At 40.3% G+C, this 19,436-nt stretch overlaps 1 protein-coding gene across 1 annotated transcript in view; it reads right to left on the bottom strand.

Annotated features, from left to right (window-relative positions):
* LOC118342320 (adenylate cyclase type 2-like) overlaps window positions 1-12,853 on the bottom strand; it is a gene marked incomplete at both ends in the record, with an annotated part of 20,583 nt that extends 7,730 nt beyond the window's left edge. Inside the window, 10 exon segments of the mRNA XM_035680811.1 lie at window positions 1,608-1,692; window positions 2,359-2,456; window positions 2,798-2,867; window positions 4,927-5,007; window positions 5,113-5,153; window positions 5,259-5,435; window positions 9,051-9,183; window positions 10,325-10,483; window positions 11,427-11,554; window positions 12,742-12,853. Coding sequence (XP_035536704.1) covers window positions 1,608-1,692; window positions 2,359-2,456; window positions 2,798-2,867; window positions 4,927-5,007; window positions 5,113-5,153; window positions 5,259-5,435; window positions 9,051-9,183; window positions 10,325-10,483; window positions 11,427-11,554; window positions 12,742-12,853 — 1,084 coding nt within the window.
* Window positions 12,854-19,436: the final 6,583 nt, after the last annotated feature.

The following is a 19,436-nucleotide window of genomic DNA, read 5'->3' as shown; positions in this document are numbered from 1 at the left end:
TGAGGCATGAAAGATTGGGCAACGCAAAATTAAAGAATTCAAATTTCCTTCATTTTCACAGACGTTTTACAGTTGAAAGCAAAATGGCCAAATCATTTATGAAAATGTCAATGTTTAATCTTGTGATGGTACAGTACATGTCCAGAGGGTATCTTGTGAGCTGCTTGATTTTCACAGCTGTAAGAGACCAAAGAGGGAGATTTGTAGAGAATGCTTAAAATCATGTATTGGAACACCAAAGGTCCAGTGTGTAACTTTTAGGAGGATCTATTGGCAGGAAATGGGAATATAATATGCATAGGTATGTTTTTCATTAGTGTATAATCACCTGGAAATAAGAATCGCTGTGTTTTTGTTACCTTAGAATGAGATGTTTTTATCTACAGAGGGAGTGGGTCCTCTTAAATGGAGTTTGCCGTGTTCAACCGCCATGTTTCTACATGAGTTTTGTGGCCACCTTAGTTTGTCCTACACACTTGGAAAGGGAGCGGTATTCAAATGGTTGCAATCTGCTGACACAACCACCATGGATCTCATAATAATAATAATGTGATCTCAAATCACTACAGAGGGGTGGAAGAGGCACAGCAGATCACTGGCAACAGGGAAAACAGGATATCTTTCACCAGTGGAGCATGCACACACAGCTTCCTCAAGGACCACAGCCAACCAGCACGCAGACTGTTCTCCTTCTTACCACCTGGCAGACGATACAGGAGCATGGCTGCACATACCGCCAGAGTTAAGGACAGTTTCTACCATCAGGCCATCAGGCTTCTCAACTCATTAATCGAAATATTCCACATCGCAAATCTGCTTACCTGCTATCAACCATGATGGCTGCTATTGCACTGGGACCGACTCACAGCCAATAGGCAATACTTCTGTATACATTTTTAGTTTGACACACAGTCCTCATTTTCATATATTGATATAGTTATTTATCTCATTCCATTTTTATTTAAACATATTTTTATCTTATTTTATCTTTATTTAACTAGTGCTCAAATCCAGATGCGTCAATAGAAACGTATCGGCAGCAAAACCTTTGTTTTCCCTGTAGTACAGCGTGCCTGGTGTCCAAGCATCCAATAAATTCAAACAAAGGCAGGCTTTGCTACTTTACCACTGGCTTCCTGTTTTGATGCCGGTATACATCGGTGGGACAATGGCAAATGCTGAGAGGTCAGAGGGATTTAACTCTGATAAACTATGTAATTCAAGGTCAGCCCACTTTATGAGCTTTTTTTCCTTCTTGTCTAGCAGCACATGAATGGCAAGAGCTCGGTGTCCGCTTAAATCCTTTTTTTTCTGTTAATCATATTCGATCGCCCGTGGAGTCCTGCTACACAGGCGCACCAGCTGTTTTGCTCAACGCACTTTGCCAAGGCGTTTTTGAAGTGGCCGTGCCTATAGCGACACATCTCTGCCTGATCAGCCCATTACCGCTGAGCTGACCTGATTTTCTCGTCCAACACATTTCATTGTATCATTGACCCTGTGTCACCCCACATATGACTAATAAAACTGAACTGAACTGCATCCAGTTGTCTGTGTGTGTGTGTGTGTGTGTGTGTGTATTCACTGATAAATCTGTACAAACCCACCAGTATGTGACCAGCGAAGCAAAGGAGCAGGATCACAGCCAACAGCAGGAATGCCAGGCCAAAGGAGATCCCCAGCACAGCAGTTCTGCAACACACATGCACACACACACACACACACGCATTACTCTAAACCCTGTTGGCACCTCTCGGCCCTCTGCATCGCCATCCAGGGCAATAAATGTGATGGAGATTCTAACTCAGACCTGTAATACATTTCCATTGAATAAGCATAACTATAGATTGTACAGCAGCATTCTGTGTATGCTTCGTAATGAAGTTATGTTCATGTATCACACGGGAGGAACACAGTATAGCTGATTTAAGGATAACTGCCGTAAAGCAGATGAAGTCACTTCTAAACGTGCAGAGCAATGCTTCGACAAACAGAGCAAAGAGAAAGAGAGAGAGAGGTGAATTAGACAATCAATGGCATCTCAGATGCTGAATTACACCTTTGGCTCCCAGAGGCAGTAAATTAGCATGACCGTGAATTTCTCTCCTCGCCATTAAAGAGGCGACACACTTTGATTCACCTGATCTATAGTCACTACCAGACATGGTGCCCTTTCATCTCGATCTGCTTTTTAGCATTCTGCCTCGTGCCCCCCTGCCTCTTTCATTTCAGAGCGGTCCTGTTGATGAGACAGCTGGCGTCAAATGGCTTTTTCACATCAACACGCTGCCACAGCAGGAGTTTGCTGGTGCTATGCGGGCTGTGCAGTGTAAATCCAGTGAAGGGGTGCAGACTTACTTGGGCAGGACGAGGACCTGCACTATGAATATACAGCAGAATATGAGGCAGGCGCAGGTGATATAGTACTTGAAGGCTGGTAGTGTTGTTGATCTGTACTGTTGAGAGAAGATAAGGCAGAAAATTGGAAAATTGTGTATAACGTTATGAGGATGTGTACAGGCAATGTCAAAAATGAACACTGAGCATGCACCATGTAAGAATATACCAGAACTCTATGTCTTGAATGAAGCAAGAATGAAGCAAAAACAATCTATAAATGATGAGAAAAATATAAGAATTTGAGGACAAAGTTGTAGTATGGAATATATAGTATCTGTGTGCTATAAGGTTGTACAGGCTGCTTAATGACTTCTGTTTCACTGACAACTCTACAATTCCATTGATTTGTTTTCCCCCGTGAACAATGCTAGTTGGTGATTTGTATGCATTGGCCTACCTCTTTCTCCAGAGCTTTGTTGTGAAAGAACAATGAGATCCTCTGGATGTCCTCAGACTTCAGCCACTGTCTGGAGACACAAGCGAAACAGAAGGATTCAGAAAATACAGAGGGACCAGGCTCTGAGTTGTGTTATGTGGTATCTGAAAACTATTCTGTAACTCCTTGTGGTGCTGTAATAAGCAAAATACTCATGAATAAGTCAAACATGAACATTACTGGTTCTTGTCTTCATCAGTAATTTTATGAAATGTGCAAAGACAACACTGCATTTTCAGTGAATAAAGCCAGAGAGCTTTTTCTTGTTTCATTAATAAAATAAATGATTAAATAAACCGGTGCCCTCTATTGGGTTAGATTTAAATTACACTGTAAATACTGTGCATTCGGAAAAGAATTGCTTCTATTTCTTATATCGAAACTGAAAGTGAAGATTTCTGTGCTACTTTTCCTTTATTGGAGATTTCTTCCTTCAACTCAAAGGTACATCTATGGGTTCTGCTTTTGCCCCAGAATATGATGATTTATATATGGATTTTCTTTTTACACAGTTATGTTTTTGACATAACCCTCCACAAAATCCTCAAAAGGTTCGAATATCTAGATGCTACCTTCTGCATTTTTTAGCCATTAGTTAAATGACTTTGTTAATCCTAATCTTAATGTTATGACCCTGAACTTAAGTTCTCAGTTGAATATGATCATAAAAGTGTGTCTTTATGGATATGTGGACGGAATTAAGCAACAGGAGCCTCATTACAGCCTTATATAAAAAAGAAACAGACATTCCTCCTAGCCAGCAGTGCTCATCTCAGGGCTCTGAAATATGGTTTTCCAAAGAGTCAGTTTTATAGATTCAGTTACCTTTGTCACTCTAATGAGGATTTTATTGATAAAAAGGCTACTCTTTACAGTGTATTGATCAGGCTTAACCAGTTGCATTTTCTAACTCCTGCTCTGATCTACTAGAAAAAAAGTGTCAAAGAAGATAAAAGTGACTTTAGACAGCATTTTATATCTATCTGTAGTCTATAGGAGAGATCCTAACTTATGCAATAAGCTGTTGTGAGTTAATTAATTATTAAAGCAGGTCCAAAAAGCCAGGACTCTTTTAGCTCCTCTACACACATGGAAAAATATTTTTAGACATCCCAGATTGGGTAAAAATTATTGCCCGTCATGTCAATGAATTTTCACACCCTATCTCCTCTCTATGATTCCAGAACATTGAACAATTGAATTACCAAGAGGAGGAGATATGGAAAGAAAGATATGCCAAAGGGAGCTTTTTTGAATTGACACTTTAGATACGCTTCAGCCCACGGGCCTCAATTAGGATTTTGATATTGAATTGATCCAAGAGGTTTTTTTTTCTATATTTCTTCTTTCTTCTACTGGTGAGATATTTGTGGTCTCTTATAGATCTGGGGATCTCTGATTTATGACAACCCTAGCCTAATTCTTTTCAAAGCCCCCTTTACTATGTCATGAAACTGTAAGGTGCTTCCTCTTTTTATGTTTTTCCTATATTCACTGTGTTCCACCCCCTTTTCTGTTTCCCCTTCAGTTTGTATGCCTCACAGTATTTGCAGACGACATTTCCTCAAAAGCTTAATTTTAAATATATATATTTATATGTATTTTAAAAAATATATTGTGATATATTGCATGGATCTAAGTGTGTGGAAATCTTCACTTTCTTTAGACATTCCAGCGCCTTAGCAAAGATTTAGCTGGGGGGAACGGTGGTCAGCTTGCTATTGCTTATGTAAAATCCACCGTGAAATACCAAAGACAACACAGGAAATAAGGGTAGTTTACTCATTTTGTTAATAAGCAGTGATAAAATTGCAATCTATAAAATAAGATAGAACAAATGGGTTTTTGGACTACATGTGGTACTCTAGCCACACTTTGAACCACTTTACGTTCTTTGACTGACTGATATTTCTTATTTGATTAACTGTCGGTCTCTGTAAGTCATTATGGTTCAGTATTACTACAGTTAGTACCGTAATCAGAGGACTCCTGAAGATGCTTCTTCTGACTAGATGTTTATACTGCTTACTACCAGGAGGACCCTTATCTGAAGTGACTGTGTGTGACCTGTGATTGTGAAGAGTGCTTACTTCTGCGAGTTGATGCCGTCGATGGTGCGAATCATTCGCTCATTTAGTTCCTCCTCAAACCTTCTCCTTTGAGATTTGGACCTAGGATCAAAGTGAAGGGTGGACAGATTTAAACATGAGACATAGAATAAACGTGCTCCTGTGTATGTGATGAAATGTTGTGAAGGAGTATTGCTCCTAGCTCACCTTTCCCTTCTCTGGAAGTGGTACTGCCCCATTGGAACATCCTGAAACAGGAGTCAGACAATTCATCTGTTAATGACAGATATGTGCGTCTGTGTGGGTACGTGTTTGATTGCTTGAAAGACGGGCGAGCACTGCCTTGTACTTACAGTTGTGTTGATCTTGCCATTATCTGTGGTCATGCTGTCTCTGTGGTGCAGGTTGGCGAAGGGCTTGGCAGCGCCCCAGGACTCCAGGTATCGCGTCATTCTGACAGACGCCCTCATCTTCCCGCCGTCCAGAGAGGGACGGGAGCGCACACCCAACAGAGGGCTGTGCCTCTCAGTCTGGGAAACCCAACAGGAATAAAGAGAAGCGATTATGTTGTGAGTTGAATGACACCAACCAAATAGAGTGAGACTATCTGACTATTGCTGAAAGGCGTCCCCTGTGGTCACAATTGACAATTAAGTGATATGGTAGCACAGTTAGAAAAGAGTCAACTGATTCTGTAATTGCTTAATCTATCAAAACTTAGCTAAAAATAGCAATAAGCTAACGATCATACTGGACTAATTTAGGTTTCAGCAAAACCCCTCAGTGTATTGAATTGAACTGAAGGGTGCATTTTATTGCTTACAACACTTTTGTAATTCATGTAATTTCAATACAATGTCAATATCATACAGTTAGTTTCAATTTGTCTACAAAATAACCTACAAAACCTGTAATATCTCCTGAAAAGTATTGTTTTCCAAAAAAAAACCAACCTCACAGCATATTTTTAAAATGATCTTTTGGAGCAGAATATTCTCTGACTAACAGATAATAACACACAGAGAGAAAGCGAGATCACGTAAGTTAGCATTTCAAACCTATTCGGCTGGTGTACATAACTCACCACAAACATTTCACGTACAGACCGTTATTTCTGACAAACGGTATCTAATGCTCACACTCAGTGGGTGTAAAGTAAAAAGGACTGGGTACTTTGGGAACAGTGGTCAATTGACAGCTCTTGACATCCGTGACCTGCCTGTGAATGTTTCTGAGACACTTAAAACACTTTTAGAGAATGGTGCAGCTCTCCTTTTATTTTGGCACGTATGCTGAGTGCTTCTCATTGACAAACACACACCACTTTACTGCTGACAGAAACATTGCCCTGCACAAAGCCATACCGCAGTGAAAGAGTTTTTCCCTTTTCCAACGTTCATGTGAAAATGGAGTAGATAAAACCTTCAGGAGGATTTGTCAGAAGATGTTTCTTGTTATATTCCTCTGGTGATTTATTTCAGTTGCTTATAGAGACAGGTGTTGTGACAAACCCAACATGGCACATAGGCCTATACGAATTGGAACAGACACTGTCTATAATGGCAGTCTTCATTTCCCATGGGTGTACTGAACAACTCTGACAGTGACAATCAATGACAGTGACAGTGAAGATGACACCTCCATGCTCCATATTTGGCCTTGATTCATTTAGGGGCTTCTTGAAAATGTCACTGAGAACCCACAGCATTTTTCCAATATCTTATAGGATATTGAAAAGCTATCTCCATTACAGTAAATAAAGGACACACAGTAGCATCTCGTCCTATTTTGTAGATACCTTCACCTATAAGGATAATAATGTAAAATGACCACAGTTTATATACCCAGAGGCTTAGGTTAGGCCTAGAAGTGCTGGTTTAGTTAATTAGTGCAGGGCTGCATGGAGCCAGAGTAAATTAGCTCTCTCTACTCAAGTGTTGCTACTCTGCATTCATAAATGGGATACCAGAAAAGTTGAAAAAACATGCAAACAGGGTGAGTGCCAATCTCTCCTGAAATGCACTAATACACTGCAGGGAACAGAGAGTACTATTGAAAAGGCAGCTGATAACATGCAGCTTGTATGATTGCAGAAATAACCCCTTCTTCAAAACGGAACAGCTGGTGGACAATAGATCATGGAAACATATTGCCCACTGATAAAGTGTGTCGAAATATGTGATTGGATTGATGTTAGTTGGACAGTATATGCAGCACAGAAAAAGAAGATTTTTTCTGACAGTCTGAGAGATCATAATCACAGCATTATCAAACAAAATATGCTCCATCATTTACATCAGCAAGGTAACTGTTTCGTTTCACTGTGTTTTTCTTGCAATATTCCACTGCAATATGCTGCACTGGGAGAGCGTTTAAAGTGATGAGCTACCATTCCTTGGTCAAGCTCTTTGGATTGCAATCAAAAGATGGAAACGAGAAAACAAAAGGGAGCCAAAGAACCAGATTTGGAGGAATCAATGTTGAAAAGACAGACTGGCTTTGTGTGTCACTGATGGTGTTTTCAAAAGATGCATTGGAAAGCATAAATGCCTTAATTCTTCAGAAGAGAGATGCCACTGAGAACCATGAGGTCTATGAAGCAAGCGGATAGTGAGCACAGTATGCCTGAAGGAGAAAAAGGGAAGGTCTTACTGCAGATATTTAAGGGGGTGGGTGCATCTTAGCCAAGTTATGGAGGGATTAGGAAGGCAGAGGACTGTTAAGCACGGTTTCTCATTTGCCAAGCCAAAAACACTGAGCACAGACTGGATGCCAATAATATATTCTATATAGAGATGTTCTCGGCAGAAAGTTCACAGAAGAGGCAGATCTCTTAAATGTCCCTAACCAGCCCTTTATGTCCTGGTTCGACACGAGGACCTGCACTATGTCTGCAGGGAAAAGATAACTTCAAACAGAACCTTCTCTAAGTAGAGTGATCGACTGAACAACAGCCGAGATGTTGTTCATTAGATAACATACTGTCACTGTTTCACTACACGCTAATATTATTTACCTACACTCGACATTGTCAGAAATATTTAGCTGCCCACTCTGCTCTTGGCAGGATAAAAACCTGTGTAAACCTAACCTGCACATCAAAATATTTGTCTGAAAATAGATCCTCATATTTTTGCATCCTGGCTCATTATATCATCGTGACCCAGTACACAAGCTGGATTCTATAAGTAGCCTAGTTTCTGCTGCTGCATACTGACGTACACACTATGTGAATATTTAAACTTGATCACACCTAATGATATATACAGGTAATGTAGTGAATCTAATATTTTTGCTGCCCTGTGAAAACTCTACTTTTCATAAACTAAGAAAAGTAGATAAACTTTTTTTAAGTTAATTCACAAGGTTTTTAAAATGAGTAAAATGTTTAGCTTCAGACAATTTTCTCAAACTATAATGCAACAATTATGGATATTCTTTAGACAGCAGTTCAATATTGTACAGTGACTGTAAGAGCTCAACACAATACAACTTAAGAAGACACATGCAAATTGACAAAACACAAGCAAATTAAGAAACCATCTTTAACAATTGGACAACACGTGTGCAGCATTTAGAAAACACAACCAAATTTGCTGCAAGTATCACAGATAACAACAGAACCTATTTCTAGAGGACACTAACAAGTGATGAAAATGGCTGGGACACACTTATTGTTGCTATGGTTTGTGACTCATGAAGTTATTGAAGTCGTTGAATGCATAAAAAAAGTAAAGTAAAGCGAAAGTAATGGTTAAAGCATGACAATGTTCACCCAACAGGAGGACGGTTTCCACTAAATTCAAGCAAAGTTTCATCGAATGAAAAATAACTATGCCATAAAGAGTCTCTACATGGACAATGTAAGAGTTTATTTAAAAACAAATTAAAAGTAATACCAAATGAATGAAAATACGATCAAAAGTTATTGAGATATTTCAGTCTGGATCAAAGTGGTGGACCAACCAACATTGCATACATAGAGCAACACTGCAAGTATCTCGAAATATTAGCCAAAGAAAAACTTTTTATATTTACCCTGTAGGTGACAATTGCCCACATCTGCTCTTTCTTGTGCTAGAATAACCTCTTTAACAGTGTTTTCTGACTGTACGTGAATGTATAAAACTATGTAAGTATCTTACCTTGGGGTTGATGACCAGGAAGGTGACCACTCCATGTTCTTTCAGGTAGGAGTCTCGGCTCTGCCCGTCCCCAGGCTCCACCTTATATGAGCCCTTCAAATGCTCCAGCGTCACTGAAGAGATGTGGACCCTCCTGGGGATGAGAGGACAGATAATGAGAGGTTAAGAGCTTGCGTCATTTTGCCATTAACAGGTCTATCAAACATATTATATATTTTCCAGCTTTATAACTACACTAACCTGCAGTTCTCCTGTTTCAGATTTGTTTTTTACCCTTACAAACAGAGAGGGATGGAAATGGGAATATGTTTTTTCAGCGGGCATGTTTTTTTCAGATACCTTTCAGCAGGGATAAGAGGAGACAAACCATTAGCAGCCCAGTGAGACAACGTGCTGGCACCGAAGAGTTTATTTTCAGTGTAGCATACAATAACCACCAGCCAATTTTCCCATGCTTGTTACAGTGCTGGGATGGCAGAACTAATGGCCACATAACAAATGTAGAGCTGATTGGTCAAATCAGGTGGCTGTAATTGTCTAAAATATTTAGAACGGGGTAGAATTAGAACTGACATATCCCATGTTCCATGTCATTCTTGCAAACATGTGCATTTCACAATTACTCATACAAATGTATTTATGTAATATATAAATATTTTCAGCTGAGTGATGATTGTGGTTGTTCTCAATATGTTGTTCCCTCAGGTGTATCTTCATATTTGGTTTTAAGGGGGTGGTTTACTGGGGTTCAGCCAACATTGATTTGAGAACACTGATGCTAATATGAATATTTTTTTAAGTTGGACTGGTCTATAATATTTCATGCTGATTACAGATAATTCTACACCCTAAAAATGAAAAGAGTAAAGATGCAAGTACTGGGTGTTATTTTTGTGAGGGCGAAAACACCAACACAGCCTCCTCAAGACACAGGCTCTCCACTGAAACTCAAGATAATGATACTATGGTACTGCTGGCCACTGGGACTTGCTCATTTCTACTTTAGGCCACATGGAACTGCAGTGGAACAGATGGGAATTCACCGACTTGCTAAAGTGCAACTCAACATTAATCACTAAGAGAACAGAAAGTGTTAGTCAATTCCCAAAGCATAGCTCCCTGTCTGATTTAACAACTAAAACTGGCAACCTAGCAGGTACACGCCTTGTTTTTGTTTGCCAAACACACAATCATTTAAAGAATTTGCAAAGCGGCACTGCAACCACAATGAGATCAAATGAAACATTCTTTAAAGTACATATCTTATATCTTACCCTGGCACACCTCCTGCCTCCATATGATTGGCTAGCGTTACATCATGTGACCACACATCATACTGCCACTTCCGGAGGCCAATCACACCACACAGGACATTCCCAGAATGAACACCGACACGCATGTTGATATCGACTCCAGTGGCATCACGGACCTTCCTGTGGCGTACAGAGCAAACAATTCATCTTTGCAGGAGTAGTTCACCATTTTGGAAAAGGTGCTCTCTTTCTGAGAGTGTGATAAGAAGGTTAATATCAGTCCTAATGTTGAGTAAAGAGCCGGAGTTTTGATGTAATTAGCCTAGCTTAGCATAAAGACCGGGGGAAGGGGGCCTGGAGCTGTTAAAAACGCTAATATGCATAACACCTCTAAAGCTAAAAAATGACACAAGGTTATTGCAACAGGATTAAACCCTTGAGATGGATCACTTTGTTTTTAAGTTGGTCCCATTAGTAACACATTGTATCTCATTGATTTAATCAGTACACAAACACATATAGACAAGATGAATGACAATTAGGCTACTGGTTTTATGGGGGAGTTTTGTGCTGGAGCTATTTCTTGGCTAATCAAGCATATCCACCAAAATGTTGAACATTTGCATTTTTATAAACTAATATGAGTAATATTGTCTCTATTTATAGACCGCTGCCAATGCTGCAAGTAAAATGATTCAGTGTTTCATCTGGAATTGAATTCTTGTCAGGGTAGAAAATCCACCACAACTGCGCTAAAATCATCATGTCAGAGGTGCACAACACTGAATGTTTAATCTGATTGTGATTAAAGGTCAGAGGCTGCGAGCAAACATTAGTCTATAAAACTAATGTGTGTGTTTTCATGCACGAGCCAAAGACAGAGCAGAAAGGGAATATTTATTTTCATTTGCTTGAAATTTGTATTTGTTCAGATGGGAAGCTTATCATATTGAATTCACATTGTGTTTACTCTGGAGTTCAAACAGAGCTGAAATCAAGTCTGGCATTCCTTCTGCTCAATCTGTTTGACAGGCGTGTGTTTGTTTGTGTTTGTGTTTCCGTTTGTGCGTGTGTGTGAGAGAGAGCGAGGGAGAGAGAAAGAGAGAGAGATCTGGTATTTTACTTGATGGCCTCACACATATCCAAGCCCATCTTCACGCAGTTCCTGGCGTGGTGAGGCAGCGACTCAGGCAGACCAGAGACACAATAGTAACAATCTCCCAGGATCTTGATTCGCATACACTCGTTTTCCTTAAATAGACAGTAAAGCAAAAATGAGGGAAATGGTGATTAAGTGTACATTTCTCATTAAACTCCACAATCTGTCCAGCATGATCGATATAACAGTTAACTATTTCCTCGCGCTCTTTCTCACCTCCACACAACCCTTACGCACACAAGCAGTCACATCCATCAAGCCCAAAATGGTACACCCACACACCTCACACATTAGCTCTTATTCCACATGTGGGATGTGTAACAGCTCATCGTTGGATCGAGTTTACATAACGGCAGCTTCGTCAGGCGGAAGGACAGAGCTGCTGGACAAAAAGCTGAGAGAGCCTGACTCAACCGTTTAGAGCCGAATAGCAAGAGTACCCATGAGACCGCGAGATACACTCTGACCAGCCCACACTGCTACAACCTGCAGCTGTTAACAAGCATGGCGCTCTGGGAAGGTACGGTACGGAGGCCGACACTGGCCGCAGGACAGAGAAAACATTCATTTCAAGGCCATGCTTCATTTGATTGACAGCACAAGATAGACTGTGTTCTCTCTTCTTCATTTGTACTTAACCAATTGGTGCATATTAATCAAATTAAGTCAAATGTTATAGACTTCAGGTAACATTAGCTAAACGCAATATTTGTGAACCAAAACACATTTATTTTATGTCCTAAACATCCTTAATTTCTCCATCGAATCCAAATTAATTTTTCATTAAAAATGACATATATTTCAGTATGATGCCGTTATTATTATATTATATACACTGTGATTTGTGGGTTTCTTATCCAAAATCCATTGAATGAAGTCTGACAGAGCTTCACACAACAAGTTTCTCACTGAAATCTTAAAAATATAGTGGGTTTAGTTTAAGGTTTTATGTTATTTTGTCTACCTCATTCACATACTGTACAGCGAGGAGCAAACCACTGCACAGTACAGAATATTGCAATAGGGCTGAATCAACACAGAGGATTTACAGAACTGTTGTAAAATTAAATATTTTTTTCAGAGAGAACAGACATCCCTGGACTAGAAAAGAGATGAACAGCCTCTTCTGGTGTACGTACTGTATGTGTGTTTGAGGGCAGGTGTCCCTTCCCTTTTCTACTTTTTCTTCCATTTCTGCTGTGACTGTTTTTATGTGAAGCATACACAGTGTCCTTGTGTATTTTGTATATAGTATATATATAAATGAAGATGGGCTTACCTTTGCAATCTGGTCAAACTTTCCAAAGAGTTCATTCAGCATATGCACAAGTTCACCTGGAGAACAGTCACTGGCCAGCCTGGTGAAGCCCACAATGTCAGCATACAGAATGCTGCAAAGAAAAGGAAGATATTTGCTCAAGTTGATGGGACTGCTTTGAATGAACAATGTTTTTTAGTTTTGCAGCCAATATGTTTCCTCTGTCGCTCCCGACGTTATCACCAGTGTGCATTAAGAACATACATTTGTTGTTGTTCATTTTCCCAATGCAAAAATAAATTAATAATGCACACATTCTGGTTTCTACATCCAGAGTTTAGCTAATTTACATGGACCAGGCACCTAATCTGTTTTTTAATGAATCACTTTAGTATTGCGTACCTTCTTTCCTATTAATATTTCACATTTACATTATATAAGATAAAAAAAGAAACACAAAAAAGAAGCATACGACATACTAAAAAATATGGCAATATTTTAGCTAAATACATAAAAAGCACTGGTAGACTCAGGGTCACACCGTCCTGGTGTCGCCATCTTCATGGATGCCTCTATGCTACATAAAACATGATAAAGTGTCCCTACAGTGACCCAATGTACAAGAAAATGTGATAAAGTGCCCTCTAGGGTGCCCTTTAGGTGGAGAGAACATGATGCAGGGCCATATAAGATGCACTACATGCTACTGAATCAGTGGGCCTCTACGTGCCTCTAAATCAGTGGTTCTCAAACTTTTTCTGGCAAACCTGAAAAAAAATTCATGCCCCACAGCCCACAAATTTTATCAATCATTAAGCAGGATTTGGAACTGTTTCATCATAAATGCATCATAACTTTCTGCATGCTGGCGCCCTTTTTATTTTACTGCTCCTGCCCCTCAGACAGCCTGAGTCCGCCACTGCTCGTCTGCGCTAAGAAGATTGAAAATCCAACGTTCATTCAAGACCTTTTTATCAGGGATCTTGATGCTAGAGAGCCACAGGCTGCATGATGTACGAGCTGGTGTTTCTAGTAGAGTGTGCAGGAATTTAACACTTTAAATGTATTTGTGCCTGAAATTGGTTTCAAATGAAAAGCTCAAGAATGGGCCTGTAGGTCTAGTTTACAGGATGATCTTCGTGAAATAAATAAATAAATAAAGCTTAATGATTTGCTAAAAAGTAGCAGCTGAAATAAATACATTTTGACAGTACACAGGGAGTGTTACAGTAAATGAGCACACTTATATACAGCTGTAAACGGAGAAAACCAGGCCAAGTTGGTAACATCACAACTGAATGAGACTATGTGTGTATGTGTGAGCGAGACAGCTGTGTGTGTACAAGAGAGAGAGAGAGAGACACAGTGTGTGTGTGGCTCTATCTTCGTCTCCTCTCTCCACCGCAGACAGGTGATTAATAAACATTAAACAATCCCTCCTCTCTCAAACACACCGGAATCTGACGGGAAGAGCAGCATATGTTTGCCTGGAGGCACAGAGAGAGATGGAGAGCGGCCCCGCTGAGTGTCAGATAGAGGGAGAGAATAGGGGAGAGAAGGGGAGGGTGAGGAGGAAGAGGAGGGGTGGGAGTTAGGTTACAAGAGAGGGAGATGAAGGGAATGAGGGGGGAATTGACACAGGAGGGTAATGAGATGGGAGGAGAGAAAGGGACATACGGCAGGTAGAAATGAGTGATGTTTGAGAGTGTACGAGCAGGCGACATGTGTATGTGCACAGTCCCTGGAAAGCAGTAATTGTGTTGAGTATCTCATCCTGGTTAAATAAAGCGAAGGACTGTGCAGGGGAGGTGAGAGGTGGTCGGTGGGAGAAATGCAGAACAGATGGATTGAGGGGGAACCGAGGTGTGTGTGTGTGTGTGTGTGGTTTTTTGGGCGCTGGGGGGTCGCACCGCTGCCTCCGCTCTCCCAGGTAGTGTTCAGGACTGCAGCTGTGATGCCACCGTCTCCCTGGGCCCCTGCATGCATAGTGGGGCCCTGATTTTATTTTATTTTTTTAAGAGGCCCTTTGGAGTGTAAAACTACATTTTCTTGAGCATGATACACGTATGTGCCTCTAAAACCAGGCTGGAGTTGTTAAATCCCCTTAAGCGAAACAGTTAAATTCAATTAAAGTAGATTAAATTAAATGAATTAAAACAATTGACCCTTCCTTTGTCCTGCCCCTTCCTAACCTGGTTCAACTTTCTCCTTTCCTGTACTGAGATATGCTATGTGCTAGGCTCCTCTACACATATATAGTCACATGTTAAGTCAGCCAATGTTAGCCAAATGCTCCTCTAGAACTCAATTCAATGGGCTTCATTGGCATGACATTTGACATGTGTTGCCAAAAGCACAATTATTATAATAACAACTTTAAAGAATAAAATTGACAAAAATGAATGTGAATACAAATAGTTAAGAAAATAAAATACATATGAAATAAACAAATGTCCTGGAATAATAATAATAATATAATCATAATAATTGAATTAAATGGAAGTGACATCAATCGTTAGCTAGCTAATTAACTAGCAAAGGATTTATGTAGATTGGTTGGCTAATTAGCTAGCATTTTGTTATCATTAGCTTAACTTAAGATGTGAATATATAATTGCTGCTTTTATCTTTTAACCTCCTCAAAATTTGGCAGAGGCCTGCTCAATGGTTATTGGAGCACAGGGCAAAAAGGGGCGGGTCTTAGGAAGGGTTAATTGGCTGATTAATCGTTAAGTAGAATGATATAAAATTACTCAACAATTAGATTAATAGTTAAAGTCTACAAACAATAAATCTAAGGAACTAATAAGCTCACAATGACGTTATCATGCACAAATTAGCAAAAGTACAGCTGAGACTGATATTGGCTCTTTTTCCAGGTATTTGATCATAAAACAAACAATTGGACTAATTAAAAGTTTGACATGATGCTGCTGCCAGATCTAAAAACCAGTAAAAGTCTGTTTAATATCATTGTAGATTGAAACTCTTTTGGTTTTGGACTGTTGGCCAGATAACACAGGCAAACTCAAAACATCACTTTGGGTTCTGGGAAACTGTAACAGAGATGTTTCATTATTTTATAAAATAAGCAAATAATCAACAAAAACATAAAATAAATCGACAGATCGATCAATAATGGACATTAAGTGTTAATTGCAGGCGTCTATAACCGTAGACAGTAGACTTTGCCCACAGGGATCAATAAAAAATATCATTATTGAGACAAAGGGAAAGAGAAAAGCACCATAAAAACCTTTGAATTTAAAAGTAAGTGGAAGTGGGCAGTTGTGTTTAAAGGTACCTGAAGGTGCCATTACTTTTTATTGTTCTGATATCAAAGATAAAAACATAAAAACATACTCGGGAAACTCAACCAATCCGTTCTTAATTGTTTAATAATATATTACATTTATGCCGTAATACAATAATAATAACAACAGTAATAACATTAATAATAAACATACACAGAAAGTACAAAATGATTTGTGTTATTTTCTTAAGTTACCAACACGTAGTACTTCAAAATAAAAGAAAACAATTCTCCTTTAGCTGCCTTTGACTCCTCCTTACCTCACCGCTAGAGAACCCAGAGAACTCAATTTCCCATGACCACCAATTAAGAAGAACTACATATGGAAGCTGTGCTCGTCCAATCAGAGTGGAGTTAAAAGTCTCCCAAAGGTCCAAAGGAGCAAAGAGCAGGTTGTTGTCTCGGATATGGCTTACAACACTTCCCCGATGAGTTCAGTCCAAAAATGTGTATAAGTGTGTGAGTGTGAATGAATGAAGGCAGGGGTTTTCTAAAACACGGATAAAAGTGACGTTTTTTTTTACCAAAATAAAATTAAAAAAGGGGGAGAAGGTGGGGGGAATAAATAAAAGCATATGTAGGAACTCATCCTGAAGAGCTTTTGTAGACGCCATCATGACACAAACCGGCTACTGAGAAGAGAGGTCCATGCGTCATTTTGAAGTGAGGTGGTTGTGGACACACATTACAGTACAGATATCATCATGAACCCCGAATTCCTCGACGAGAGGGGCCGCAGGGGTTTCTGGGAGGTAAAAAGTCTCAGTTTTTATCCTGAGGGCGAAGGTGAAGACGCAGAGGGGCACCGGTCAGTCTTTTTCCCTCCCCTCTTTTCTCTTCCTTCCTGCCTCTCATCCGTCCGTCCATCCATCCATCAACACATCTGTCCGTCCTCCCTCTTATTTGCGGTGCTTCATCTCCTTGTCGTGGTGGCTCTTGCCTCCCCCCTCTCCTTTGTCCAGCATTTTGATCGCCTCCATCAGGTAGCTCTGGAAGGCGGAGAGCGCGGCGCAGATGGCGGGAGTACCAAAGCCGTGGGTGAGCAGGCTGAAGTGGGTGAGGCTTCCCTGGACACCGGGCTCCAGGCAGGGGGTGGGTCGACTGCCGCCCAGTGGAGAACGGTCCTGGGACATCAGGTCCACAAACTCCTTACAGATCTCCCTGAGAGGAAAAAGGTTAGTTAGTGTGGCACTCTGAGATTCTCTGTCAATCAACCCATTTCAATACATTTGGCCTTTATCCTGAAACCAGAAACAGGTGCAGGAAATTTTAACACCTTGAACAGAATGGCAGCTGGAGTTTGGGTGGGGGGCTCATTAATCGAACATCCTGATAAAGATGCAGTGTCAAAATGTCACTGCTTCCCTGAATAAATCTTTCAGGAGCATTTATTCAGCATGCAGGTGCCTTTTTTTTTTTAAAGATATTGCTTTTGCCCTTTGGCCACAGCACATGGTACAATATTTAACATTATACAGTAAGAGTGCACCTACAAGTAAAGTACATTTAGACTGTCTTGGGGGCCAAAATGTAGGTTTGTTTGCTCACAAATCTGTTGCTGGTAAACAAAAACAATAACTACATATTTTGTGTTTTGTGGAAATTAGTAACTTATTGTTTCTGTAAACCTTTATCGCATTCTCATAAAATAGATTACATTTAAAAATAATAAAAGAACTTGATATAACTGAAGCCTTTAGTCATTTGTTTTTACCATAATTAATGTTATCAGCATCTGGCATGGATGTATTAGACCTGGTATCTAGCATTACACGCCCTGAAAAATCTCCTAAATTAGTGGAGTGCCTCACTAATTTAATATTACACTTCTTTTAAGTTGGGCAACCCACATGGGAGTGTCTAAAAAAAGAATGATCAAAACTAAAGCAGCAGAGGACACTCACAAAACCTATAATAACACTGGATCCTACACCTCCCATAATGCAGCTTGATAGCATCTATTATTAGCCTCCCTCCTTCTTTAAAACTCAGTTTTGTAACGCAGGATGTCACGCTGAAATTACTCAAGTAATGTCTCTTGAATTTTTTTCAGACTTCACGAAACTCCTCACAGCCACAGAAGACATTTTACAACTACTACTTTTTTTCTGATATTAATACATTTTTCTGGTAATACACATACTTTAACACTATACTACTTGTTATTTTCATTGAATAAATTACCTAAAACAATTTCTGTATAAATGATTTTTCTAGGTTCTTAAATGTACTACTTACTACTTAAAGAATGGGATGGAGAACATGCCAGGAAAAGTAAGCATGAAAGGCTGGAAAACCTGAAAATACAAGGGAACTAGCGATGTTGACAGGAAACTACTGTAGGGGCAGATTTCAGCTTCACAATTCACGTTAAACACATATTGCACAAATGCATGCACACATACAGCCACAGCACACACAACACACCAAACAAACGCATAAAGACAACAACACAGGGGGTAGGACACACACCACACACACCACCACACCCACACAAAACACAGTACCAGCTCCTAAAACTGGCTTTTGTCTCCCTGTCCCCTCAGGGCAAGTAAGAATGAGATGTGGCGCTGTCTGACCGAGAAGCGTCTGGAGAAGATTGGCTTAACCTTGGCCCGCCGGGCGCGCAAGGCAGCCAACGTCTCTCCTAAATCTCTAGTGGAGGGTAGGGGAACACAATACACACACACACAACACACACACACCACCACACACACGACACACACTGACGTGACCTGCATACATGCTGACAGATAGAACACTATTATTCCATAGGAAATATTCCCTCGCATGAGCAGGCATGATAAACAGTCAAAGCATGTGCGGCTGCCTCACGAAGCCAAAGAGCCAGTGAACTGTTGAGTAGTGAAAGATGAGAAAAAACGGTGCAGAGTCACGACTTGACCTGACCCCGAGTTGTCGATTGTGTAGCGTTTTTTTAAATTTCTCTGGATAATTATTTATATGAAACTAAAACTTTAACCGAGGCACGGACCCTTTACTTTTAAAAGCATACCAGAGTAGCAGCTGCTTTTGTTGCACTGCTTTTTGTGGCTGTGCTGTTTCATAAGACTCACTATCTTCTCTCCTCATCCTCCTCCATCCTTCCTCCTCTTCATCCTCCTCCAGGTGAGCGCAAATCTTGGCGGGACTTTTGGTTACGTATGCGAGACAGAGTTTTACCAGCCAGAGCACAGCTGAGTATTCTGTGCAGGGCAGGCCGAACCGACCAGCTCCCATCACGGTCGCAGCATGCTGCTAACCACCAAGTGGTGTTTCATGCCCACCGCCTGCACATTTCCAAAGACGCACGCCACTGGATTTTACCCGTCAGAGTTCATGTTGTTAAGTCATGGAGAGGGGAAGGGAGGAGGGTTTGTGGGATCTAATGGCTGTGAAGCAC

This window comes from Morone saxatilis, unplaced genomic scaffold (assembly GCF_004916995.1).
Source record: "Morone saxatilis isolate NCDOM2014 unplaced genomic scaffold, NCSU_SB_2.0 Contig9, whole genome shotgun sequence".
NCBI classification, from domain to species: domain Eukaryota; kingdom Metazoa; phylum Chordata; class Actinopteri; family Moronidae; genus Morone; species Morone saxatilis.
This window is presented reverse-complemented; position numbering and strand designations above follow the sequence as displayed.